Source organism: Lingula anatina, chromosome 3 (assembly GCF_051362555.1).
Source record: "Lingula anatina isolate TDL-2025a chromosome 3, LinAna3.0, whole genome shotgun sequence".
Lineage (NCBI taxonomy): Eukaryota > Metazoa > Brachiopoda > Lingulata > Lingulida > Lingulidae > Lingula > Lingula anatina.
Window position 1 is genome coordinate 21,064,447 of NC_141769.1, and position 27,170 is coordinate 21,091,616.

Consider the following 27,170-nt stretch of genomic DNA (forward strand, 5'->3'; position numbering starts at 1 on the left):
CTTTTTTAATGTGCTCTATAACAAGAAAGGCAGTCAAAGTTAGGGTCGGTCGCACTTTTTATGGTGGGAATTGATTGTCAAATTTACAGATTTCGGGCATGAAATAAAATTTTGGGATTTTTTAGGGGTCAGATGTAAGTTTTCTCTAAATTCAGGCCAGGCTCTCATTATTTAGCAAGCTAATCAATTCTTTGGTCTAATGGTTAGTATCATATTCGTACATTTTCATTTAAACGACCCCGCAGCTTTGATAACTAGTATTATAATTTCTCAAACCAAAGAAAGTAATAAGAAAATAAATACAAGCGGGCGAAGGTTTACTGTATTTGAACCCACAGTGCGGAAAATGATACATTGGAGTGGGGCGCTTTTCTTGATTTCACTGATTAAATATCGTATTAACCGATTTTTCGTAGGGCTAAGAACATCTCTTGTCTGTAAAAAGCTTTTTTTCCGGAATCTGCTACCGTATAACATAAAAACTGCTTTAAAATAATTTAGAAGAGCAATGCTAGTAGAGAATTATATGACTAAAAACGGAAAGAAAAGTATTTCTATTCATCATCATGTTCAGTTGAAGACAACATACGGAAGTAAGAAAATATCATCAAATCTTATAAGACAAAAACAGACATGGCGGCAAATCATTTATTCTGTATTCATACAGTACTACATATCATGTAAACCTACTGTCACACAGGTGCATGTTGAGAACTAGTAACTCTCGGTGTTTTAGAAGCAAATCTTATATTCTTGCGTAATCGTGTTTACCCAATACATTCTTGAACTGGCCTGGTCCCAGGTCTGAATTACAATGCACTTCGTTATGATAACAGATAGGTGCATGAAGGGTACTTAAGGCAAAGTGGTGTCATTGAACAATACATGTAGCAGTAAACAAGTTAATTATTTAATATAAATAATATGCCTTATAACAGTTTATGAACACCCCACAGTCCTACATCAAATAACACTAATTAATGTCATTAATGACTAGCACCCTCATCTTACAAAGATAAAATTGAAACTTAGATAGAAGATAACACAAGTAACCTTGAGAGAATGTCGTTTACGTTTCTACTTTTACTAATTATGACGTAGCGTAAGTCGAAAAAGTAATAGACTAGGATCCCAACAGTAGAATAGCCATTTTGAAAGAATATTTTATCCATTGATCCGACGCGAAGGTCAACTTTCTAAATATGATGTAATCAACATAAATATTTTTCAAAGTAAAGGTGAACTAAAGCCGTGGTATTTCTATAAAATACAATCATTATTAACTTCTACAAAAACATAAGAATTTTTTGCATAGCCTAAGATTTTTATTGAAAGAAAGATAACATTCCAAGTCAAACTATACAGCCAAAAATTGATATCTCAGTTGGACGTTGTTGCTACAGTCTTCGCCATCATTGCATGTTGCAAAATAAGAAAGCATTTAAAGACATTTTTCTGACATCCACAGTCAATTCATCCAACGATATTATCAAAAAAATTACAGGGGTTATGTGTTAAAATATGATGGTTTAAATTATAAGCAATTAAGAGGATTTAAAAATATTCACAACAAACTTCTTCCTTTACTGAAGTTAACCATTCGTCATGTACAGAAGCTTGCATATGAGTCATACTGACTGTACCATCATCATCTATCCTAATTCCTCGTCTGTCACCTTTGTGTACATAATACAACCAATACTGAAAGCATACATCATTTAACCGTGTGCTAATAGAGGAGTCCATATATATATAGATGTATTGTCAAAAATAAGCATATCTTCGTCCGGTATGAGCAAAAACTCACTTCCACCACCTGACACACCCAAAATCATCTGTCGCTTGAATGTTTTCCCCCTTTTCTCCACGTGCTTCATGGATTTGATAACACGAGCATTATTTCTATGAAGGGGTACCCCATTCTCTCCTACATTTTCATTCGGGCTGTGACTGTTAGTATTGTTGAAAGGTATATAAATATATATTTCGTTTTTTGATTCCACTTCTATACACAAATATTCCTTGACATCGTTATACTTTATATTAAGTTCAGTTTTAGGCGAAGTGAAATTATTTCTACCAGGTTCATTATTAGATGTAACATCTGCTGTGATACTGGAGCTACTGCTTTTGACGTTGGGAGAGCTAAAATTTAATGCCTGAAGTGAAATATAGTGGTGTTCTGCGAGATGTCCGAGAATAATCATATTGGGTTGATTGACATCACCATTTTCAGCCGTGGAATGCAAAAACCGGGATGGTTAGGCTTCTTCGCCTAAGCTAGGCACCACCATTAGACCTATATCCACACCGTACAGTGTCGAAGCTGCCTGCAGTACAATATGGCCACCCCAGGATGTTCCTGCCATACCCTGGAGATACCATCCCAGTCATTACCGGGTACGAAGTTACTGTAATTCACCCCATGTGCATTAGTGGGATGTTTGGATAAAAAGTTAACAATTTGTCCTCTCACGTCCCTGTGGGTGTACTTTGTTTTTTCATTAAATTGAGTTGGTGGGCTAAGCAGCGTAAAAAGCAATTTCCATCTTTTGGAGTTTCAGTGACCTCCACTAACCCCATGCTCAGAGCATTTCTTATTTAACAGTTATACATACTTTGCGATACTGGGTCTTGATGTTGTTCTAATAACCTCAGCTCTTTCCAAATGTCTTTTGAGTGATAGTAACATTTATCAAGTCCATGTTGTGGACAGCATCTATCGCACATTTCATTTTAGCAAATTCGTTTTTTTAGCACGACAGTTTCTGTAAAGGCATATGACAGATTCTAGCTTGGCTTTTTTCTGTCGCTGTTGTTCGATATCTCTACTTAATGATGGTTTGCGGTAAACACGGTACCAAACTGGCTTCTCGTTGTCTAACTTTATTTTCTAACGATGGGTTTCATAATCAGCAGAAACAACGGTACATTGCGCCACCCTCGGTGTACAAAAGCCTTGTCCTCCTCTTTGCACTCTTCTGTCTTTTCGTTCCACAGCAAAAAAAAATAATCGCAAAGGTAAAAAAAAATAATTGCAAAGTTGGTATCAATTCTGTGAGAAAAGGCACTCATGGCCACTAGACAATCATTCAACAATCTGTTTACAAAGGTGTACTGTTTTTAGCCAACTCAGTTCATGCCAAAAAAGCTCACCCTCCCTGAGGGAGCTATCCCCCAGGCCAATTGGCGTGTTGTGTTGAAAAAATGACTGTACTTATGGCAAAATGAACCCACAATTTCTGACTTCTGATTGACCAATAAATAACAGTTAAAATGCACCAGAATGCAGTATTATACATACAGTTTTTAAAATTTATCCACACCCTCCCCCCTCGGGGGCTTCGTCCCCTCGTGTCCGCTTACTGCCCCCCCTGGCATTTTGCTCAGGCTACGGCCCTGGTAGCATATCACTGTCCGGAGGCTATCATTTTCTTTAATATCTTAGCTTAAAAATAATACTAACATCAAACTGTTGATATGGTTTTCTGGGGGTGTTTTTTTATTTTGAATGACATCTCATGTCAGGTTTGATATTATTGACCAAAATATCTTACAATAGAAAACTGGATATTTTTATCACTCATCCATATACTTTTTTTGATAAATAAAGCCAAAAATATTAATCTCGCTCAAAAATAACAATGATAAAAAATATTCCATACTTAAAAGTATTAACCCTGTAAGTTTAATTTCTGGATCACTATAGTTCGTGACGTTCCAGTGAGCCTTTCGGAAGTTCATATGTAAAACTCGCGGGAATACACGAATCCATATAAAAATAAGAGCTTATACTAACTTGGAACGGGATAAATTACGCACCATCATGTGAGTGAGTAATGAGCCCCCCCCCCCCCCCCACACACACACACACACAATCATCCATGAATGTCTTTAGTCGCTTGGTCTCTAACAAGTTTCTTACCGGTCGCAAACATTCAAAAAGATGTTGATGGAAGGTTGCAAGTGACCGCAATAAAATAGGCGTAGGATGGTGGGCAATTTGGATGTAGACTATTTTTTCATATTTTGTCATGCCTGCTTTCTATAATATGATACAATGATCACAAATCATAAAATCTTGGTAAAAGAATACATAAGATGCATTTGTTGGCAAAAAAAAAAAAAAAAAAAAATGAATAGCGGCGCGACTAGATATTTACCAGGCGTTCTTTTAGAAACCTTTTTGCGAGTTGTAGCAACTAGTCGCCAGAGATCGTTGCAAGTCGCAAATCTGCAGTACATAAGCATTATAACTGAAAGGTTATCAGACATGCAGCGGCCTGTGAAGTTACATATTAATAATTTATCTAGTGATAAATCGGATTTTAATTTTTAGGATTTATAAAATGACACAAGTAGGTATAAAGCAGAAGAACAATTTTTATCACGTGGTGATTTAGAATATTTGAACAAGTAGTGTGAACAAATACTAAAAATGCAGAGTATATGCTGCTTTAAAATTGTGAACTTTAAAAAGGCCGTCACTGTGAATACATATGCAATGTGGGCAAATTTAATTATATTGTGAAATCAGTTCTGAAATGAGGTAAGATATGACAAATTTCTTCTACAATGATCCCAGACAGCAATATGATGATTACGACATCTTGGGTGGAATGTCAAAATTTTATATATGGACATAAGAGGTCATCAGTGCCTCTTGTGAAATGGCGTGCACATAAGACGCTTGCTTCGATTTTAATGGCCCCTTCTGGTTGCCATGGTAAAATGTATGTTTCTTGGTACCAGGCTTTTGCAGCTCCAAGCAGAATAAACTATTTTCTAGATTATAAAAGAATATTAATATTTCATTTATGAATATTCGCTTCTCTTGTCCTCTGGCACACACACAGATTCTTTAATCAGCATTAAGAAGCACTCCTTCCACCACTTTGGCAATTGAGATTAAACAATGGATTCTTAAATAGAAACTACTCAAAATTCAAGAACTTATTTAAACTACTGCACAGAATCCTGTACAATGGATGTTGTTTGAATAACATTATTGTTTTGAGTTTGCATCTGGGCAAGAATACTTCTTGCAACAATCAATGATAACAAAACAGTAAGCATTCTGAGAGAAATTTATTCATTTCTTTTTATCATCAAGCAATTCACAAATAAATAAGGTAAAAAAAATGATGAGCACATATTCATGGAGGGTTGAAATAAAAAAAGTTAACTATGAAGGAAACTTTACAATGGCACAAGAGCTTCATGGAAAGTACCCTAAAAATAATTAGCCTAATAAGGAAAGCCGACTACAGTACGGCTAAATTTCAAGTTTGTACAGTGTATTGCCATGGAACTGATAAATAATTACCATACCATAAAAATCAGTGAAACTCTGTTTTAAGCTTGAAAATATTTGAAAGCTCCTCCCCTTGGAAAAGCCTTTCCAAATTTTAGGACATCTGCATTTCTAGTGACACTTAAAAGGGAAGGGTTAAAATAACAAGTGTGGAAAGTGACCATGAACAGTGGTGGATCCAGAGATGTTTTCTGACAGTCTTCCAAATTATCTTTATTGATCCATCCTCCATTTTTGACCGTTTTCCTACAGAAAAAATTAGATAAGCGTCAACGTAAACTTGAAAATCTGACCGTCTCCTGGAAGACCCAGAAGATGGCCTAAATCCACCCCAGATAAAACAGTTGTGGTTTAGGACAATTTTGACAAAAATATTTAAGCTAAACTCTTGAAGTGGTACAAGAGCACCAGGTCAAACACTGGCCAGCCTCCTCACCTGGATTGTGGCATGCACCAGCAAGTCTCACAGAGGGTTGCCACACCAATCACAAATGCTCATTTTTATGGTACCATACACAGACATATGGGACAGTTCAAACAGCCATCTAACATACATTTGAAGTGTGGTGCTGATGTTCAGACATGAAAAGCAGGCATGCACGGAATTTTAAAAATGAAGAAGTTGGCTGGAACTCGGGCATGTCTCAAACATCCATAAACCTCTGTAATTTCTGACATGACATGTATGAGTGTCCCAGTTTCACAATCGGTAACATAGATCTTGCAGTCACCTGCACTGCAAGTAGCAATCAGATCCCGCTACAACATACATGAGCAGTTGAGAGAAGCATAGACTGTCTAACCCAGTTTGCCAACTACTGCCTAAACTTATATATATATATATATATATATATATGGTTTTATGACAGTTCCATACCAGTCCATTAACATCTAGGTCCATTACATTTTCTCTAATGACATCTACTCTGATGAAATGTCTCAACCCAAGATAGTCATTAGCTAATGTGTTAACCTCTTTGTACTTTGTGTAAAACAACCTTGAACTATATCTGTACCAAAATGATGACTATTTTTGCTCAGTTGTGCACATCATGAGCATTTATAAATAAAAAATGGTGGTGACTTGCATCTTACACTCTGACCTAAATAATCTTAAATAAATCAAGCAAGTTGTCATCCCTAATCACATATATCATAATCAAGATTCATTAATGGCTATGAAAAAAGCTGAAAGTCAAAAAATCAAAGGTAGAATTGATCTTTCTCTGATGGGTTTCGGCTTCCCATAATTTATGAAAAAAGACATAATTCGTGTTTCTGAACAACCAATGAAAATCTATTGGAGGCATCTTTTAAAAATAGACAAAGAGTGTATGTCTGACTGCAAAAAGCATTTATGTAAACAAGTGATCTTTGCCGACTGAATCTGAATAAACAATGGGTTTACTTTGACCACTGAGGGTGATGAACATGCACTAATTAACACAGAGTTTTTCTTTGGATGTAAAACTGCTAAGGAAGCATGCACTGCACCTCAGTTACAAGGCTTGGAAGAGCAGCATCAAGGTAGAGAATTAATTAATGTCCAATAATATTTTGAACAACAGTACGTAGAAGCAATCCAACTTGTTTTCAGTGTAATTTAAATGTTAGTTATGAGGGGAAATTATCTTCACTTGAGATTTTACCCATATAGCTAAAATCTTGACAATCTAGTTTTGTATGACATCATGTACAGCCATGAGTCTTGATTTAAGTGGTCAGTATATAATTATCACTGACACACCTTTAGTTCAAAGACATATTTCATTATTATTATTATTTTTTGAAGATAAGTGACCTTTTTTTCACCAGAAAGTTACTTTCTTTACAATCTAATTTGTAAAAGAAATATAAATTAACATATGAAGGTAAGTATTTTGACCTTAGATTTTTTTGTACATAGACACATATGATATATTTAATTTAGAAGTGCAAGTACTCAGTAGTCCATTATAGCATATAAGGTTATATCCAATGAGTGCACACATTAAATGACTGGTAGTGCCCAGCAAGTGACATTCCTGTCTGCACTGGTGCTGACAAATGCTAGCTGTGATGGATGCCATCTGCACTGTATCACCTTGTCCTTGTGTTCTGCCACAGCCACAGAGGGGAGCGGCTGCAGGAGATCACCTGGGTAGAAAACACAAAAACAGGACCATCAGCAAGGAAAACTACCTACAACACTGTCTGTATGAAACATCTTTATGAAACAAGCACCATTATGCATCAACTTGAGCAACTTTAGGCATTCTATTAGTTAAAGTAGAGTTGAGAATGACCTGACATAAAATGTTACACTTTAACATCACCTTGGTCTTGTCAATGAAGTAAACTTCAGGTGCAGTTGAGACTAAAGCAACATGGTTACATGACAAAATACTCACATAACAAACAGAACCTTTAAAACCTTTAACTAAACCAATTAATGCTTTATCAATGAAATAATTTTTTCCTCTTATGTGAACATAATGCTTTCATTCACCTCTCAGATCTGTCAACATAATCTTCTGGTCATAGGAGCCTGTCAGGAGGTAGTAAGCATTCATGTGATCAAACCTTGCAGTTCGCACCTCTCCCACATGAGGCTTAAATGTCTGCACCATCCTAGCACCACGCACATCATACATCATTACTGTGGAGTCCTCGTGTCCTGATGCCATGAGACGCCCTGTACCCTCCACACAGACAGAGGCAAATGCACTCCCTGGGCTAGGAGACTGAACTATACTGATGGGAGAGGACATTCTGAGGTCCCAGAACCGAGCTGTTTTATCCTGTGAACCACTGACAAACATGTAGCCTACACCCCATGTGTGGAGAGAGTAGATATGACCTGGAAATAAAAATGGAAAGAACATCAAACCTATAGTAAATAATGGAATGTAAAACACATATTTTTAAAAGGATGCAAAAGCTACCTATATTTAAGGAGTAGAGTATGGAATGTAATCTTTGTTTTTTCACCAGGTGAAAAGACACAGCACAAATGGGTGTCCCAGTATGACATTCACGTGTGTGTCCAGACATGACACGTATGGGTGTCTCAGTATGACACTCACCTGTGTGTCCAGACATAACACGTATGGGTGTCCCAGTATGACACTCACCTGTGTTTCCAGACATAACACGTATGGGTGTCCCAGTATGACACTCACCTGTGTTTCCAGACATAACACGTATGGGTGTCCCAGTATGACACTCACCTGTGTTTCCAGACATAACACGTATGGGTGTCCCAGTATAACACTCACCTGTGTTTCCAGACATAACACGTATGGGTGTCCCAGTATAACACTCACCTGTGTGTCCAGACATAACACGTATGGGTGTCCCAGTATGACACTCACCTGTGTGTCCAGACATGACACGTATGGGTGTCCCAGTATAACACTCACCTGTGTGTCCAGACATAACACGTATGGGTGTCCCAGTATGACACTCACCTGTGTGTCCAGACATGACACGTATGGGTGTCCCAGTATAACACTCACCTGTGTGTCCAGACATAACACGTATGGCTGTCCCAGTATGACACTCACCTGTGTGTCCAGACATAACACGTATGGGTGTCCCAGTATGACACTCACCTGTGTTTCCAGACATAACACGTATGGGTGTCCCAGTATAACACTCACCTGTGTGTCCAGACATAACACGTATGGGTGTCCCAGTTTCACAGTCAGTAACATAGATCTTGCAGTCGCCTGCACCGCCACTAACAAGTAGAGGAGTCTGATTGTCCTGCATGAAAATCAAATCTCGAACAGTTCCATCATGGAAAGTGTACTCCACATCTGGACCTAAAAAACAGTGCAGTTGATTACAAACAAACATGCATAAAGTGATTAATTGAAATACTGCCAATACAGCACAGGAAGAATTATATTACAATAATGACAGTTTTAGACTTACTAGTAACTAGAGGATCAGAGTGGTGACACTGCTGTCAGATTACTGTACTACAAACAAGATTCAAGTTCAATGGGTGAATCTCTTCTAGATTATATCCAGAAAATTTGCAAAATGCATTTCAGGCCAAAGGTCAAAGTCAGGATCATGTTCGGATTCCCAATTTACGATTTCCTATTCAGGTTAAGTGCAGATTAACCTAGTTAATCTGATTTAAATGTAGCACAAGCGCCGCCTGCTTAGTTTAGCCTTATTACGTAGTACATGTCCCGCCTGTAGCCTTAAGCTGCACAAGGCTTAAGCTGGGCCACTTCTACCGCTTAATTCAAAGCTTGCTTGAGTTGTGCAGCAGCACACGCATAGCCTCCCTCGCGTTTTGTATCACTGATTCCCACCCACCCACCCTGTTGCTTGTTTACTTAGTCTTCTGCATCTGTGTACAAGTAATGCTTTGCTTTGTATAATATGTATGCTTATGTACCAACTTCACTACCTCTATTGGAGTACTTTTTATTTTTTATTTCACGGTGGACCTAATTATTTAAGCTTTTTAAGAATTGTTATTGGTTGTAGTTTTAGATGTAAGTCGTAGTGTAGTTAGTAACCAATAAACTTTTCTAAGCCGGCGCTGTGTGTTGTTGTTTAAGTAGAAACTATGATTGTGTCTCTTATAGTTCTAGAGATATAAGGGCTAGAAAGTCTGTGGAGTGCATTTTATGGTGAAAACAGAAAAGTACAGGCAAAAAGCATGATTAAATTTCCTATTCAAGTTTAGCAGTAACTTGGGATGCATCTCTTAGATCCAATTCCCATACCTAGATTGATCTTGCAGGATCGTCCCATCTCTGAGGGGATTCTTGCTATATTGCTTTTAGCTTAAGTGGCTTAGATGACTGGCATGCCTATTGAAACTGCTAAACGATAGTTAATTACCCCCTAACAGCTTTTCCCAGCCAACTGTCCAACCATCATAAAAACCTGATATAGACCTGTCACCAAGGCAACAAACTGTCTGAAAGCCTATGCTGCCCAGACTGCTGAGGTCCATGAGGGTGTATTGACTTGGGGAAAGAAATTTTCAACTTTATGTACAGTTAATTGAGAGAAGAAGAATTTCACAGAAGAAGAGACTTCATCTGCTATCAGTCTTCTTCAGTAACTTTTCTCATATTTCATTCAGTTTGGGAGATATTCGGCAATTTTCAAAATTTGGACAAAATTACATTGAGACAAGCGTCACATCTATGCAAATGCACCTTCAGGGCCTAAAATCATAGGGCTTAGGGAGTTCAAGTGGAGATTATAATATATGTAATCTAATTCTAACAGAAAAGGACACAGGTCCTTGTAGTCTATGAGGAGAAGTGGTAACAGTGACTTGTATCTCATGACAGAGCCACAGGAACCAGTGAACGAGACAGCTCAGTGCTAGAGACATGAGTACCGCAAATGCTCATGCTGGTGGAACTAATAACTGACACCAACACTGTCACATATAAAGACAATGAATTTTTGATACATAATTTTATCTTATATCAACAGTTAATCATGTTTTACTCACCAATACTATTACATGTGTTAGAATCAAACTTGAGCAGTTTGATGGTTTTATCATTGGAGCCTGTGGCCACCAAGTCTCCTTGTCCACTCCATGCTATACAATAGATGGAGCCCTTGTGGTGCTTTGTCCTCTTCAAGACAACATTGGGCTGAGTACAGATGTGATCCACACTGGAAAAAAAAATTAAAATAATGTAGTATGTTATGGTAAGCATTTTATTGAGCATCATGTAAAGATAATTTTATGTTCTGAATAACATATATCAAGAACCTAACTGTGCATTGACAAAGACCCTGAATTATTAAGAATAAAAAAAAAACACCTGCCAAAACTGTGAAAATGCATCAACTAATCTACAAGACACATCATCAAATGGCTTCTTAATCCCCTGCTACCTGAGGTCAGAGAGATCAGGGAAAGCACATATCCTCAGTGACTTAGTGTTGGAGCCCACAGCATAGAGATGGCCCTGGGGGTTGAATGCCACAGCTCTGATGGCCTGACCATCCTCCAAGGTAGTCACAGGCAGGAAACTGGGCCTGGCAGGGGAGGAGGGCTACAACAACAGGGTAGACTATCAATAGTAGGCAAATACATGTAATTAATTAATTAATTAATTGAGAACACTAGGAAGCGATGTGTGATGCCACTATTTCCTAAGATAGCATGGTTTAGCACTGAAAAAATATCAACCTTATTTAAAAAATTGTATTAAATATTAAGGTAGTACCTTTTCTTCCATATCTGGCTCTCCTAAGTGTGAGACATGTAAACTAGAGCCTTCTGATGATGTGTTCTTATCCAAAGTTTCTAATCCACCTGAAACACACAAATACATATAAGACAAATATACTGACTGAAAATATAAATACAACAAGGCATGCATAAGTATATTTCACTTGATGGTCTTTTAAGATTACGGACTTTGCTAATAACAATACAAAATAAACAATTGTGTGTTTTATCCTTTTTTAATACAAATTCTTAAACTTTTTCTAAAATTCATACAGCTTACATAATTTTAAAATTCATACAGCTTACATAGTTTTAATACAAGGTTGTTTTTACAGGACAACTTATTCCAAATATTGTATATTTTATATATTTATTGCCTAATAAGTCTTTATCTTAAAACAAATCTTGTAATCATACAGATTATGTACAGTAGGTAACATAAATAAACAGACATTTAAACAGAAGAATTCTGAAATCTCTCCATCATAATTTGAAAGAGTAAGAGCAAGTTTTTACCCCAAACGTGACCAAATCTTGTTAACTCTTACATGATTTCAGACTTATTTGTGAAGCTTCAAGCTATTTCCGATATTCCCCATTATTCATTTCCATGCCCCTTTCTAACTTACCTTGATTATGTGCTGATCCCCTGATACTACTTTCTTCACTGTACTTGTTATCTCCAAGCTGAATCTGCCTGTTTTCTAATTCCATCAACTGTCTTTGGTAATATTCACGTTCCTGTTCTCGCATGGCTAATTGTTCTTTTAACTTTTCTTTCTGTCGCTGATATTCTCTGTAAAGTTCTGTGCTAGAGCTATTCAACAAACCTTGCTGACTGTAAGAATTGCTGTTGGTTTGCTTTGGTGACCTTGATCTCACTGGTGTCAAACTAACTTGACCTTGAAGAGAAGAGGCTGGAGACCTAATCTGGGGTTTCCGGGAGCTAATGAGAGGGTCGCCTGCTTTTTGTGAAACTTTGTGGGTCTTCAAGGGGGATACCTCAGATTCCAACTGCTGATGACTGATGCTGTTTTTTGTATCAGCAACTTCAGCATTTTGAAATAGTTTATCAATAGAAGAATTCATGGGATTATTTCTTCTGGAGGCAATATTTCCTTTTTGTAGATGGAATGTGCCAAATGATCTTGAGAGAAGATTAACTTCCTTTTGGGCAAATTTTGCAACTTCAGGCTTGCCTTGCAGCCCATGAGACAGTCCATCCAGTGCAGGATTGAGTGACCTTGAAAGCATATCTGCTGACATTGGTCTGGAAGATGGCACAGCACTATGAGGAAACATTTTGGGCTTAATTGGTGTTATGAGAATTTGCTCAGACCAGGATGCCTCTAAAGAAGGCTTGATCAAAGGTTTTAGGTCCACCCTTAAGGTTTTCTGCTCAAATGGATTGGCAAAGGTGGAATGAGGTAAACTTTGTAGCCATGACACCAGGCTAAGATCTTCATCTTCTATCCCAGTGGAGCCATTTAACACAGTGGAAAGTTCAATATCTCTGCTTTCTTCTTCTATACAAGTGGCTTTATGTTGGCAAAACTCCACACAAGATTCATACAGGATTCCTTTCACTACAAGTTGAATTAATCGGTCACCTCTAGCTGTGCACTGGAAGTATGGAATATGTTAAATAAATTTGATATTCAGCAGAGAATGGAATTTTGTTTCATACATGAAATAGTGACAAGCCTCTTACAGTAAAAAGAATAAATTAGCTAAATGGCAAGTAAAATATCTCATTAAAATAACATTTTCTTTTATTTCAAATATGGCAATTCAACATCACCTTTACAAAACTTTGCAAGTCAGTCAAATGAATGAAGTCAATCTTAACATGCATCAGTTTGTCATGTCCAAAATGGAGAGCATATCAAGTAAACATTATATAACTATTTTATATAACTCAAACATACTTGATTGTAATATTACTAGTACATTAACAGTGAACATAATTGTATAAGATAATAATTATTGTGATGTATCTCTAATTAAAGGTAATTTTATGATCTAATTAAAAGTTATTAAAAAAATGTATGCCCCCCCAATCTTCAATGGCATTACAAAACTCCATTAAGTTGTGTACATGACTGTCAGCAGCAAAGATAGCACAAAATTCATGCATTGGCACTCATATAATGATTTTTGCTATGTACGCTGTGGAAACGCATGTAGGCAAAGGCCTCAAAAAGTGTAAAATGATGACTGCTTTGCACATCCAGCTCTCAAATTTTTAGATTACCTCCCACCACCTCAGCTAGTACACTCCTGTTAAGTCAACCATTCCCATCCACAGAACCATGTACAGGTAAGAGTTGCGTACCCGTCAATTTGTACTTCCCATATTGCATGAACATGTGGCCAAAAATTCCCATCAATTTGTACTTCCCATATTGCATGAACATGTGGCCAAAAATTCTATCATTTTGACTACTTCACAAACACGTTACTATGCATGAGACAATCTTAAAATCAAAATATAAAATGTGTTAATGCTTAACTCCTTTACTAGTATTTATTGTGTGACAAATTTCAAGTTTCTATGGCAGCTTTTGGGGAGTGGAAATCAAATGGGGCAACTTTTAGCTTGGGTGTCCGAAAAAAAAAAATGACAGACATTGTGGCACTATAACTGATTTATTCATAATCTGATATATAGTTATATGTTTTAAATGTCAAGTCTCTTGATTAATTTGAAAAAAAAAATGTGAGGAGGCTGTGGACCCTAATTAAGTTGTGTGGTAATGATCCCACATTTTTGTACAGAAGGCACCCTAAGCTTTAGAGATAACTTGAAACAAACTTAAAATGGCAAGGTATTGTGTAGTGTAGAGGTAAGTTTCAATTTATCTCTGAAGCTCATGGTGCTTGAAACAGCAATGGTATGCTTGAAGTTTTTTCGAGTTATCTCTAGAGCTCAGGGTGACTGATATAAAAATGGGAGATTAAGAGAAGAAATTATTTTCATGTTACCTCAGCAGGAACCTTTTTCATCAATGGTAGAAAATCTTCTACCAATGGTAACACTTCATGGAAGCACTGCACTCGGCCACTGTTTGGGTTCCAGTTCATATAATCAACATGATCTGACAACCTTGGCAATGTCAACAATACACACAAATTACTGTAGTCCTCCTTTGTAGGACAGAAAAGTTCCAGAAGGTTTAAACAACTCACAACCTCTTCTACTGTGAACTCACTATTCTGCATGGGGCCGGGCTCAGACTTCAAACATAACAACTCCAGATACTTGTGCTTCAAGATAAGGTACTGAAATTTCTTTAAGTCGAACGCTTCGTCTGTACTTATAGGTTGGATGAAATCAAGCGCATCGTCCCACTGGCCATCCAAGATGAGTTGTCTCAAGAAAAGTAGGTCGTCAGAGAAGGCTCCATTGACCATCCCGGTTTCCCTCTCCAGAGACAACATTGAGATTGCCAATTCTCGGCTTTGAAGAAACTCCAAAACCAACTTGATAATGTCTCCTTCTCTAATATCAATATTTATTGACGGCATCGTGATGCGTGGCTACTTGATTCCTAAAAATGCGTTTAGCAGAATGCTTTTTCTGTGGAACACAAACTACAGCATAATAAATTATGCCAAATCGATACCCGTCGCCGTCGAAATCCTGAAATGTATGCTGAATTATGACAGTCCGTCGGTTTCGACTATTCGATCTACTTCCCACACAACACACCCAGGAGATGAAGTATATGCGCTTCTATCTTGGAACTTCAAGGGTGGCTGTCTTGTGATTTACTTGAAAAATATTGCGTTTTATACAGCTATTCGGCTCTATCATTTGTCTGGCATCTTCCGACCGGTGCCAGTAGTCCACCATATTGGAATACATTAGCGACGGAAATAGCCGGAGATTATCAAATATATTTTAGGTCCAATTTCCACCCTTAAATGCATACAGTCAGATATATTATTTATAACTTGTTTTTAAAATAAAACACAAAAAATGACCAACTCATTCTTCATAGGACCTTCCCCGTACCAGTTGCGCTTAAAAAAAGGGCATCTGCGCATGTGCTGAAATTATTAAAACGATCTTTTCTTCTTCGTGCAGTCAGACACCGTTAAGAGAAGTTACCACTACACAATCATTTAAATGTAACTAAAGTGACTATATCTAAAAGTGTGCAGATACCACATAAGACGTTAAAATCTACAAGTAAAACTAACTGGTCTGAGAGGGCACGTACGTTTTGTCTTATATGACGTCTAGTTGCCTGAGAAGGCATGGCCATAGCCGGTCGCCGGTGCTTAACGGAAGCATGTTTTTCGGAGTGTTGGGTTTGAACTTCCTCTTAAGTCTAAAATCTGAAATTATATTTTGAGATGCAAGGCACACTGAATTTCAATGTTGGTGTTTTGGGACATATTGATAGTGGGAAAACTAGCTTGACAAAAGCTTTGAGCACTGTTGCAAGCACAGCCTCGTTCGATAAAAATCCGCAAAGTAGGGAAAGGGGAATCACACTTGATTTAGGATTTTCCTCGTTCACCGTAGATATACCAGAGCATCTCCGTCAACATGGAAGCTATGACAAACTTCAGTTCACTCTTGTAGACTGTCCTGGACATGCCTCTCTCATCAGAACAATAATTGGTGGTAAGTTTGTGTTTGTTCTTTGCACAACTTAAATGACTTAAAGGACACCGTCCGATCAGTAAATATATAGGTATGTTAAAAAAAAAAAAAAAATCAAGGCAGCCATATGGAGTATAAAAAAAGGATTTTGATACCAAAACCAAGTCTGTAGCCAAAAAATTGACAAAAATATCCTTCCCCCAGTTTTACACATAAACCCGTTTAACATTATGAGTTGTGAAATCTGTGGTCATCAAAATTGAAGTGTTACACAAAAATGTTCCCTGTTTTCATAAAAATCATAATTCAGTGAAAATTTCCAGGAGAAACAGACTGAAGCATCTTGGATAGAATTTTTTATTTAAATCTGAAATAGACGGAGAAAATCAATTGATTTAAAAATCAATTAATAAGCAATTAAACCCAGATGTGCTAATTAAAATAAAATAAATAAAAAGTGCATGGATCTTTCCCCACTTAATGAAACCCAGTAAGTAAAACCCTACAATAAAAAGTGACTTATTTATTGTTATTGTTGTTGTGATTAACCAATGTTATAATAGTCATTATATATTGGCCATTGTTAATTGTTATTGCTATCATTATTTACCCTAGCTAATAACCCCTGATCCAAGTGTCGACAGTATGGTTATAAAAATATATCTTCCATTGTTTATTTTAAATGTATTTTTAGTAAAGATGTAACATGTATATTTATGTTTTGTGAAATGGGAGGCCTGGGATCAAATTTGCTATTGACCATGAGGACATCAAGGGTATGGTACCTAGACTTTGTGATAGTAGTTGATATCAGGGCTTTTCATAGGATTGGGGGTACAGGACGTCCAACTTGCCATGAGGGGGTGGGAGGTTAAAAATAAAATTATAAAATGTACAAAAATACATTTCAAAAGGGAGGGGGTTAAAATAATGTTTACTGTGTACCAGAGCCACACTGTGTCTTAGGAAGTGTTGCCTTAATCTTTGCACAGAAATAAGATTACTTTGTTAGCTTTATATATGTAACTCAAATGAAGTACTTCAACCCACCTTGCACTGAGGATATAATGTATAATTGGTACAAGTTCTATTGTAGGTGCTCAGATCATAGACCTGATGATGTTGGTGGTAGATGTGACCAAGGGAATTCAAACACAGACTGCAGAATGCCTTCTATTGGGAGAAATCACCTGTGAGAAGATGGTAGTCGTATTAAATAAGATTGACTTACTCCCTGAAGACAAGAGGCAAAGTGCAATTGAAAAGGTACAGCTATAGTCTTTTTTTATACCATGGCTGGTGCTTCAAACACATTAGATAATAACCTTGCGCGCGTTATACGTCACAGGTCTTGCGTAACTACCCACGTGCTACGATTTTTCCCTTGGGGGGGCAGCAAGCGGCCATTTTGTACAGGAGCAATGTATAGATGGGTGAAAACGATACGTTGTTTTTAACCAAAAACGATGTCCCCGGGGCGAAACTGCCAACACCAAAAGTAAAGGAGCATACCAACGTTGTTTTGAAACGATGTGGTTAGTCTGTCAGTGACGAGTTAGGGAGAAAAGAGCAGCACTGATAGCAAGGTACTGTATACACGTGAACCGGCAAAGTTTATGATGATTTCATGTTGCAAAAGCATAATTAAATCAGTTAGTTATTTTCCAAACGATATTATTTGAATAGCAGATACGTAAATCAAACTAACAACAATAAACATTTTTGATGACATTGAAAATCAAAACCTGCGGAGCACGATAGGTTGGGGAGGACACTGCCACAGCAAGTAATGCATGAATTTTGTTACACAACACCATATGCTTGTGTCATTGTTAACTCTGTGGTATTATTACTCAATTTACTGCTCAAATTAATACCTGATACTATTTCTCAGGCTACCAAGTACAAATCAACTTATTTTGTGGCAATTGACCTCCATGTTCCATCTTGTGTGCAGGTTGTTTATTATTATTATTATTATTTGTTCAAGCACATTTTAATAAAGTGTCTATGCTTTAACAAGAGAAATTTATGCTGAAGTTTAAAAGATTAAATCATCAGTAGTATGTACAATTAAAGCTATTAATTTGATTATGCATATTTGATTTTCAATTATCTTGATTATGATATGAGGTTTCTGCATTTTTCTCTTGCCCTCGAATCAATATCTAACAAGTAAATTGATGGTGCTTTATTACAATTTTTGCTTTATACATGTACTTTCAGATGTAAAAACTGTGTAGCAGTTGGTAAAGCTGTAGAGATTGATGTGAGCATAGATCAGGGGAAATGGTATTAGAGAAACTAGGAGGACAAGACATAGATAATGTACTAGTAGATCCATCATCACAGCAAGGATAGATGGTGTGATCTTGTCCCTGAAGCTATGCCACAAGTTTTCAAACTGGTGGAGTCCTTACTAAGACAAGCTGCTGCGGTGTGAATCGCAATATGTACATTCAGGTTATACGTGGCAGATTTATGACAAAAGAGACCTTCACAATATACTTCAAAGAAGTCATTCTTGCATCTATGCCTCATCAAAAGTACACAGTTACAGTGACTAGAACATTGTCTGCAAATAGTGAGGCAGTGAAGGCTGCAAGGTGCCATTGTTTTTCAGTATTAAGAATGACAGTATCTGTTATTTATTTATTTATTTTTATTTCTCATTTATAATGGGAGGGAGACTCACTTTGTTCTTTCTATGCCCATTCAGTTAAGGGTTGATGGCAATATATGGTAAATCTGTCATGCCTGTATGTAGAATTTCTCTGGCTCAAATTTCTACATTTATTGGGTGCATTATGAAGTTTTCTGACTGATTAATGAGGTTACTTGTAGAAATATCTTGCTTACACACATTTTGTGATATTTTTACTACTTTATACATATGATTATTCACATCTCATCAGTGGTGTTTGAAAGGTACTTGGTATTTGCATTTTAGAACTGTAGATCTGTGTACCAGCAGGGTTATATTTCATATATCTGCGAATGTTTCTTAAAATAAGCTTCATGTTTGATAATTAATTGGTTTGAAATAAATAAATAAATAACCCAAATAAAATCAATTCATTTTATATTTCACATAATTTGTTTTTATTATTCTTCTAAGCATTTAATCATAACATCTCCCATCATTATACTGTTATTGAAAGTTTCCAAGTTTTTATTAACAGGTTGAAAGTTTCCAAGTTTTTATTAACAGGTTGATGCTAACGTATTACAAATGAATGTAAGCATAAAAGCATATTTCCTTACTCAAATGTATCAAACGTACCACTGGCATAATACCGGTAAAGATACAGGTAAAGATGACAGCATTGATAACTGGGTTTACAGCGCTGTTAGTGCAGCTTGGTTAGTGTCAGATTGTTATCTGATAAAGTTTGCTACTAGAACCTGAGAACAAAAGGTCTGGCACTTGACAATCAAGTTGATAAAATCACAAAACACCTGTAGAAAATAAAGTATACCCTGTACCTGCCCAACATTGATTTGTTCAGATTCTTGACTAAGGGGTGCGTTACAGGTGTCAAGGGCCAAGACTTGAACTTAGGGGTTTGGCATGTCACTAGGCATTACCCCCGATTTCTGTCCAAATCTAATAAAGCCTCAGTTGCTTAACTTTCTCCAAATTTCCAATATCTACCGGTTGTGTTGTTTAATGCTTGGGGTCTCTTCTCTGGCGGCGGTTAATTGGGGACACCTGTGCGGCCTGTCAACGCACCTAGATTCACTTTTGCCGGTGCCACATTTTCAATTGCCGTAAATATCAAATTCATGAATAGAATAAGGAAAAATGACAGTTATGAAAAAATGTTTGGAAGTACCTGTCACCTTCACCACAGTAACCATATGGGCTGTGATGCCCCCCCACCACAGGCGACACCTTGCGGAGCAAGCGTGCGTAATCCAGGGTGCAACTGAAAATAACCTTGACGCGCGACCTTATTGCACTTGTATTTGGTATACAGGCTTGCCTGTATTTTCATATATTTCAGTGTGTTCATCTTATTGTTCAAAGTGCCAGCCATAGTATAAATCAGTTACAACTACTTGTTATCCACTTTATGTGACATAAAAGAGAAAATTATATCTTGGTTGCACTTCTTGTATGTTGCATACAGTGGAAAACTCCTGTATAAAGGTCCAGTGTCCAAATTTTTTAAAGTTCACCTTCTTTCATTCAGTTGCAAGACCAGATATAATACAAAAAATAGAATTTTTATGAAATGCTAAACAAGAAGTTTGAGTATAACAGTAACAGAAAGATTCCTTACATATGAAGATAATGTTAACTAAATTAAGAAAAAAAAATAATTATTTTAATTAGAATGATATTTATTTATTACATGACTATATTTAATAGATGTCTAAGAAGTTCCAAAAAACCCTAGAAGCCACAAGATTCCATGATGCCCCTATCATCCCTGTAGCAGCCAAACCAGGAGGCCCAGAGGCCCAGGGGAAAGAGGCAGAGGGGATGGTCAAGCTCATTGACATCCTGAAAGCCTGCACATATAAGCCACAAAGAGTAGAGACTGGTCCTTTCATTTTTGCTGTGGATCATTGTTTCTCTATAAGAGGTCAGGGGACAGTGATGACAGGGACTGTGTTGTCTGGGAGAGTTGTGGTCAATGATGTAAGTACTGGAAGACCTTGTGCATGCTGTAGCCAAGTGGCAATTATCTGGACAGTATCAAGAGATGAACCAGTTAAATCTTCATTAATTTTACACATTGATCAGATGCTTAGAAAGCAATTAGGTTGATCTATGCAGGTTCTTTTCTAATTGACTGTTGAGAATGAGTTAATGTGCACTAGCTAGTAAACTCAAAGGAGACTCTCTCTGTGCCATGGCATTAAGTGTAGCTATTTTTTAATTTTTTTTTTAATCAGAGCATAACCTAATTTTGACTCTTTTTCTATCATCTAATTAATAATTAATTAATAATAATGAGACTTGTTTGCCGTGACAGAGGTCTTGTACTCTATGAGTGCTTTTCTTTTCTTTTTTTCTTAATTTCCTTGGCATCAAATTCAGCCAAAGATATATAGTAACTAATGACTAGACTGGTCTATAGCTCTATTACTGTCAAAGTGGCACTGACTACATAGTCCACCATTGCTGGTTTAAAGTACTGTCAGGCTGAAGACAATACTGGCAACTGCACTAACTTGCACTGAGTGCTCTTCTTACTCCAGCTCTTCTGACTGGATCATATTTATAGCTTGCAAGGTCATCGCATGGTTCAAGTACACTCTTCAGAAAGTTAGAGGTTGCATGCTCCCATAGAGCCATTTGGCATTTCTTTAATTTATATAATAATGTAATTTAAACTATGTGGTGAATATAGACTTGCCCTTCAAGAAATCGACGGAAAATAGCTCTTTTTCAATTTTGAATGGGCACTGTAGAAAACATATAACAGCTAAAGCTCTCAAATTAAGCACAAAGGTGTGATATCATGTGAAGAATAAGTTCTGTAAATTTCAATCCAAGCAGTTGAGTACATTTTGAGACAGAACGCTTTAAATGTGCAGCAAACCGTAACGCTAATCCCTTCAAGATCTCGACGAAAACCGGAAGTGCGTCATGACGTCACTCGCTTCTACTTGGAAAGCTTCTGGGTGATTTTCCGATGAGAAATATTTTGTGGCTCATACAAATGTTCGGAAAATGACCATGCAGATAAAAGAAAATTCACTAATCAAAATTGAAACTGCGTAATTACATAGAAAAACATTGTGCATTCCTGACCTCGACTTGTCAGTGTAAACAAAGTGTACTGAACGCAGCGCAAGCAAGCACGTGAATGCCGCGTTTGATACTTTGTATCAGACGCTTCGTTTTACTTGACAACAGTGTTTACGATGGGCATGACAGGAAAAACAGTGCAAAAAACACGCACTTCCGGTTTTCGTCGATTTCTTGAAGGCGTCGATTTCTTGAAGGGCGAGTCTAGGTAGCCTAAGGGTTAAGTGACAATTATTTGACATGTCAGTTCACTTCAGATGCACCTTTATAAAGATGTTTAAATGTCTTGACTGTGGTTTTACATCTTGTCTTAATATTTTTATGTTAATGTTTTAACATTGTAAAGTAAACTTAATTTAAAGGATTTTAATAATGTCGTTGTTATTATTATTATTATTGTTGTTGCTTTTATATGGAAAATGAAAAGCTATCAAATGTGATGTAGACACTGTATTAAATATAAAGAGTACAATGTACTATAGTCAGTTGGATTACCTGCAGAACTTTTTTTTCCGGTAACCAACAATATTTTTTACTTACTCAAGACATATGTCTCCAATACTTAGTTAAGATTCTTTTAAGATTCTTTGAACTGAAGTAATAATTGCATAATTTTGATTGTTTGTAGACAGTAGAGATTCCAAGCATGAAAATGACGAAGAAGGTCAAAGCCATGCAGATGTTCAGGCAGCCAGTGGAGAAAGCAATACAGGTGAACTATCAGTTTGTTTAATTTGGACATGCTTATCCTTGCTTTTAATCACATATATCATTGGAAAATGGAGGTTATGCTTTCACCTCTGTTTGCTACTTGCACAAAAAAAAAAAAAAATTGTAAATCGATTGCTCTGCCTGTTTGTTTGTTTGAGGTAAGATAACATAACAATTTGCACTGCTGTTATATACCAGTGTGATATTGATGTAAAAAGAAACCTGACAATTTAAATAAAAAGAAGGGCAAATTGAAAAAAAAATTAAATTTACATATAATAATAATAATAATTAAATACATGAAACCTACCAAAGAAGTTGATTTTTAATATGAAGATTGTTGTGAAAACAAGTTAATATTGGTAATATTTACATAAGTATTTTGAATAATGAACATTCTTAAATTAGTTTTATTGGAATTTTTATTAATATTTGAATAAAATAATAATTTAAATATTGAATATTATTTAATTACTTTTATAAATTTACCTCCCCCCACTTTTGAACAAAGTGTTTTTTCATTGACTTGATTTGAATACCTTTGTATAGCTGATGATGATGATGTCATAATGCTATGATGACATGTACTTATTCCAGGGAGACAGAGTTGGTATCTGTGTCACCCAGTTTGATCCTAAATTACTAGAGCGGGGTCTTGTTTCCTCTGTGGGTGTTCTGCCCACCATCACTGCTGCCATCATATCTGTTCAAAAGATTAAATACTTCAAGGGACCAGTGGCTACAAAATCCAAGTTCCACATTACAATGGGCCATGAAACTGTCATGGGGAAAGTGAGCTTCTTTGGACAAAAGAGAGATGGAGTTGAAGATACATCTGGTGCTGAAAATAATTTCAATTTGGGAGAAGAGTATATTTATCAAGAGGAGTTACACAGTGGGAAAAGTGCAAATGAAAGTAAGAATGATAACAGTGAAGTCGATGAAAATAAACCAGTGAGACAATATGCACTGATTATGTTGGAGAAACCAGTTACATGTGCACCGCATTGCCTTGTTATTGGTTCAAAACTGGACACAGATATCCATGCTAATGTCTGCCGTCTTTCATTCCATGGCCACTTGCTTCTTCCAGTTACAGACCCAAAGTATCCAGAGACCTTACTTCCCAATTTAAAAGTATATAAGATAAAGCAAAAGGAAGGCTTGGTGGAGAGGATAGCTGATGACTATTCTGTAATTGGGAAAGCTTTATTTAAAAAGGAGAGCAACATTCAGTTGTTTATAGGATTGAAAGTGAAACTGTCAACAGGAGAAGATGGTGTCATTGAAGGAGGGTTTGGTCAAAGTGGAAAATTCAAAGTAAGGATTCCAAGTAAGTATTGTGAAAAAAAAAAAAAAGAACTGGCAAGTATTCCTTTTTATGTGTACCTTATTTTTTCAAACTGATGAATATTAAGAAAATGCAGGCAGAGTTTGAAAATCAGCTTGATCAGACCATTATTCCAACAGTAATGTTTTTTTTTCAGCATATATTATATATAATACAACTAACAATTGATCAATATTAATAATATACAGCCCCCGGTTTCACAAAGGAACTCAAGTCCGATTTTCTGTCTAAGAACTTGATTACCAACATTACACCTAAGTGACCTTACCCTATCAGGAACAGTGTTACAGCACTCTCGTGGAAATCCTCGTCAACTAAGCCAGGGCACTGACTTAAGTTTTTTTCTGAAACTTGGGCCAGGTGTTCGAAAACCAGCCTGGACGGATTATTTTCTTAAAGTAATACATTTTTTTTTTTTTTTTTTTTTTTTTGTGAATTGGAATTTTCAAGGTGTGGCATGTAGGCCCAAAGACCTTTGCCAGTCATTTTTAAAAAAATATCTATGTTACCTACAGTGCATAAATTAAAATTGGGGGTGATTTTGCTAGTAGGCAATGTTATGTAATATCACATCAAAATTGATGAAAATCCTTATGCCAGGAACATATTCCTAAAATCCATTTTACCTGTTGTGCATAATAAAAATTTGGTGTTGACTGTGCTGTTAAGCAAAATGTATTATTGCTTCAAAATCGACAAAATAGTCTATGTTGTGCATCATTATCTTGTTTTTATGTTTGTACATTTGACAACTTTGCCACATTGTTTGAAATTCTGATAAAAAGTTTTTTTCAAAAAAAGAAGCTGTTTATTTTGACATAGATTTAGTGTACAGAAAAAGCATGGATTATCTGTCTGTTGTTTGAATATGTTGTGTGCAAATTTTGGGCAGGATTTTTATATGTTAGAGATTTTTATTGAAAATTTTTGTACTCACATTGTATGCAAGTGTATATCTCTAGGCCTCTTGGTAATTTGGCATGCGTCTACACCTTAATCTGCCACTGTTTATTAATCATTACTTAGGCAGTCATTTTGATTTGTTTCAGATGGTCTGCTTCAAGGTACGAAACAAAAATTGTCTGCAAGTAGTAAAAAGAAAGGAAAGGCTGCTGCAGAAGAAACAAGTCAGGAATCAGATGGTGGAAAAGAACCAGTAAAAATTTACCTTATATTCAAGCGTTATATATATGACCCAAAAAAGGAAATGATTCAAATTGATTGATGGGTGTTTTTGCATTCAGGCATTCTAAGGAGGAATGACCTCTGCATCTTTCTGTTGCAAGCCATGAATTCAAACTTTACAATATGAAAAAAAGTTTATTATCAGTATTTGTAATCAGCTTTGGTAAGAAATGCAGATAATGAAAGAGAATTCTTTAGTATAATATTTGAAAAGAAAAGAAAAACAAATTGCATTATGGTAGATGGGATGGAAGATGTAGAAATTGGAATGTGTTCAGACATACTGTATTTTTTACTAGTCAAATGGATAAATTTCCTTTTTTTTTCATCTTAAATCACATGCTTCAGATAAGATAGGCTTAAATGATTCAAGATGTGAAGTCTGTGCTGATTTTGAATCCAGGTTTAATGACTGCAATTTTATGAAGATTCGTCATAAATTTCATTTTTTTCCATTTAAATAGTGTTGAAGTGAAATTCTGTAATCCCCACAATGTAGTCCCTCATGTGTCCCCTATTACAGTTTAAAGAATTAATGGCATTAGCTTTTGAGTGAACTATGTGTATGCCTTACTAATGGGTTCAGTGTACTTTTAGAAAATTCAGACTACCAAATTTTATTTATTCAACTTTTAAAAGAATGTGAAAATTAATCTTGGATGTCAAAAGTAGGAGGATTTTGAATGTAGTCTATGAGAGACACTTTTTCTGTCAAACTTAAATTGGCTGACAGCAACTAGAATCTCATGTAAACCCCAACCATTGAAGTAAGTGATGACACTATATTTGGAAAAACAACTAATAAGTCTTTAAATTGAAAATATACAATCAAATGTCTTACAGGTAGTTTTTGGCCACATCTTGTGAAATAAGTGAGCCTATTCAACAGTTGTGCAAATTTGTAAAAATGTGCTGTTCTTTTAACTACATGTTTATGTATTTATATACATGTGCAGGTAAGTTTCTTTTAAGACTTCTATGTGTGTATACATACAAATATTTAAAAAACATGTTTTTAATCAAGATTTTTTTATTTCCTTCTCACTTTTTTTTTTCATTTGAAAAGCTCTGAAATTTGATATTAACACTGCATTACATATATACTGGTAGAGTAATCAGTTGGATTACTTCCAGAACTATCGGACTATATTTATTCAACTTCGAAATATGAAAATTAAATTCAGATATTAAACCCTGGGGAGAATGGTTTAGCTATAAGTAGAGAAATGCATAATTGATAATGACATAAACAGTGACTGTACATACATTCAGAATTAAAGTAATGTTTGCTAGGGAATGTCCAATCCTCGTATCTCTGCTTGCTGTTTCTACAACCAATTGTCTATGATATAATGAATGACTTTCTTAATTGTGACAATTGGAAACATTTTAACATATTCTAAAAGTAATTTCCAGCTGAGCTACATATCTGGCTGATATCATGTTTAAAAGGTACAATATTTCACTTCTGGTAAATAAACATCTTGTGATTTACATGAATCGCCTTCATCCCAGTTCATTACTGTCTCATCAAATTAAAGTGACTTCATTATCACCTTAGGAAGTCTGAAAAGATTTCTATCTTAATATATGCTTTATAAAATCTGAAACCAGTTTGTAAAATGGGAACTCTTGAGTCATAACAATTGCAGCATAAGAGCTTGTCTTGCCGACCTGTGGACTAGCCATAGTGCTGCCTCCTGGTGACTGAGGTGCCCCTCTGCGGAGGTAACGCTGAAGTCCCTGCAGAAAAGAATTCTGAAAAAGAAAAGAAACCGCTAGTTGAGTGAAGTGAATATCTGCCACATATTAACATGTATAAACAACTTTAGATTGTTTTTTTAATAGGAAATGTGAAGAAGGTGCAGTTTGAAAGCAACATGTACATCTATGTTTGAGCTGAACAAGGGACTAATTTGGTTTATGACTTTGCATGTCAACTTTATTTTAGTCATATTAGGTACTAGAGTAGGGAATCCATGCTTGCTTAAAATGTAACTAAAATTTTGATGCAAAACT

The 27,170-nt window shown here is 36.1% G+C and overlaps 3 protein-coding genes and 1 long non-coding RNA gene across 6 annotated transcripts in view; 2 read left to right on the forward strand and 2 right to left on the reverse strand.

Annotated features, from left to right (window-relative positions):
* Positions 1-5,073: 5,073 nt before the first annotated feature.
* On the reverse strand, positions 5,074-15,447 carry LOC106180573 (WD repeat-containing protein 47). Its single transcript, XM_013564590.3, has 8 exons — positions 14,511-15,447; positions 12,155-13,148; positions 11,521-11,609; positions 11,186-11,346; positions 10,791-10,960; positions 8,956-9,120; positions 7,803-8,153; positions 5,074-7,450 (listed from the first exon to the last, which is right to left on the reverse strand). The coding sequence occupies exons 1-8, from the start codon at positions 15,051-15,053 to the stop codon at positions 7,305-7,307; spliced, it is 2,619 nt and encodes an 872-aa protein (XP_013420044.2). The 5' UTR covers positions 15,054-15,447; the 3' UTR covers positions 5,074-7,304.
* A 124-nt stretch (positions 15,448-15,571) lies between these two features.
* On the forward strand, positions 15,572-26,645 carry LOC106180572 (selenocysteine-specific elongation factor). Its single transcript, XM_013564588.2, has 6 exons — positions 15,572-16,161; positions 17,237-17,406; positions 20,516-20,788; positions 22,533-22,616; positions 23,213-23,948; positions 25,016-26,645. Exons 1-6 carry the CDS (start codon positions 15,888-15,890, stop codon positions 25,189-25,191), a joined length of 1,713 nt encoding a protein of 570 aa, XP_013420042.2. The 5' UTR covers positions 15,572-15,887; the 3' UTR covers positions 25,192-26,645.
* Positions 17,463-19,235, forward strand: LOC147763060 (uncharacterized). Its single transcript, XR_015333631.1, has 2 exons — positions 17,463-17,726; positions 18,367-19,235. It is a non-coding gene; the product is annotated as an uncharacterized LOC147763060 (long non-coding RNA).
* The window catches only part of LOC106180564 (nucleoporin NUP188-like), a 79,022-nt gene continuing 78,015 nt past the window's right edge, over positions 26,164-27,170 (reverse strand). For all 3 annotated transcript variants that reach the window (XM_087009794.1, XM_087009792.1, XM_087009791.1), the window contains exon 51: positions 26,164-26,909. In XM_087009794.1, the coding sequence (XP_086865920.1) occupies positions 26,730-26,909 (180 nt within the window). In that variant the 3' untranslated portion in view covers positions 26,164-26,729. The remainder of the gene's footprint in view (positions 26,910-27,170) is intronic.

What these genes read in the sequence shown, in the direction of transcription:
- LOC106180573 (XM_013564590.3), bottom strand. Translation starts at nt 15,053, where the DNA reads ATGCCGTCAATAAATATTGATATTAGAGAAGGAGACATTATCAAGTTG. An exon ending in TGAAAAAGGTTCCTGCTGAG is followed by an intron (nt 13,149 to 14,510) that starts GTAACATGAAAA and finishes CCATACTTCCAG; the next exon opens with TGCACAGCTAGAGGTGACCG. An exon ending in TGTTATGTCTGGACACACAG is followed by an intron (nt 8,154 to 8,955) that starts GTGAGTGTTATA and finishes TTTTATTTCCAG; the next exon opens with GTCATATCTACTCTCTCCAC.
- LOC106180572 (XM_013564588.2), top strand. Translation starts at nt 15,888, where the DNA reads ATGCAAGGCACACTGAATTTCAATGTTGGTGTTTTGGGACATATTGAT. An exon ending in GGAGAGTTGTGGTCAATGAT is followed by an intron (nt 20,789 to 22,532) that starts GTAAGTACTGGA and finishes GATTGTTTGTAG; the next exon opens with ACAGTAGAGATTCCAAGCAT. An exon ending in ATTCAAAGTAAGGATTCCAA is followed by an intron (nt 23,949 to 25,015) that starts GTAAGTATTGTG and finishes GATTTGTTTCAG; the next exon opens with ATGGTCTGCTTCAAGGTACG.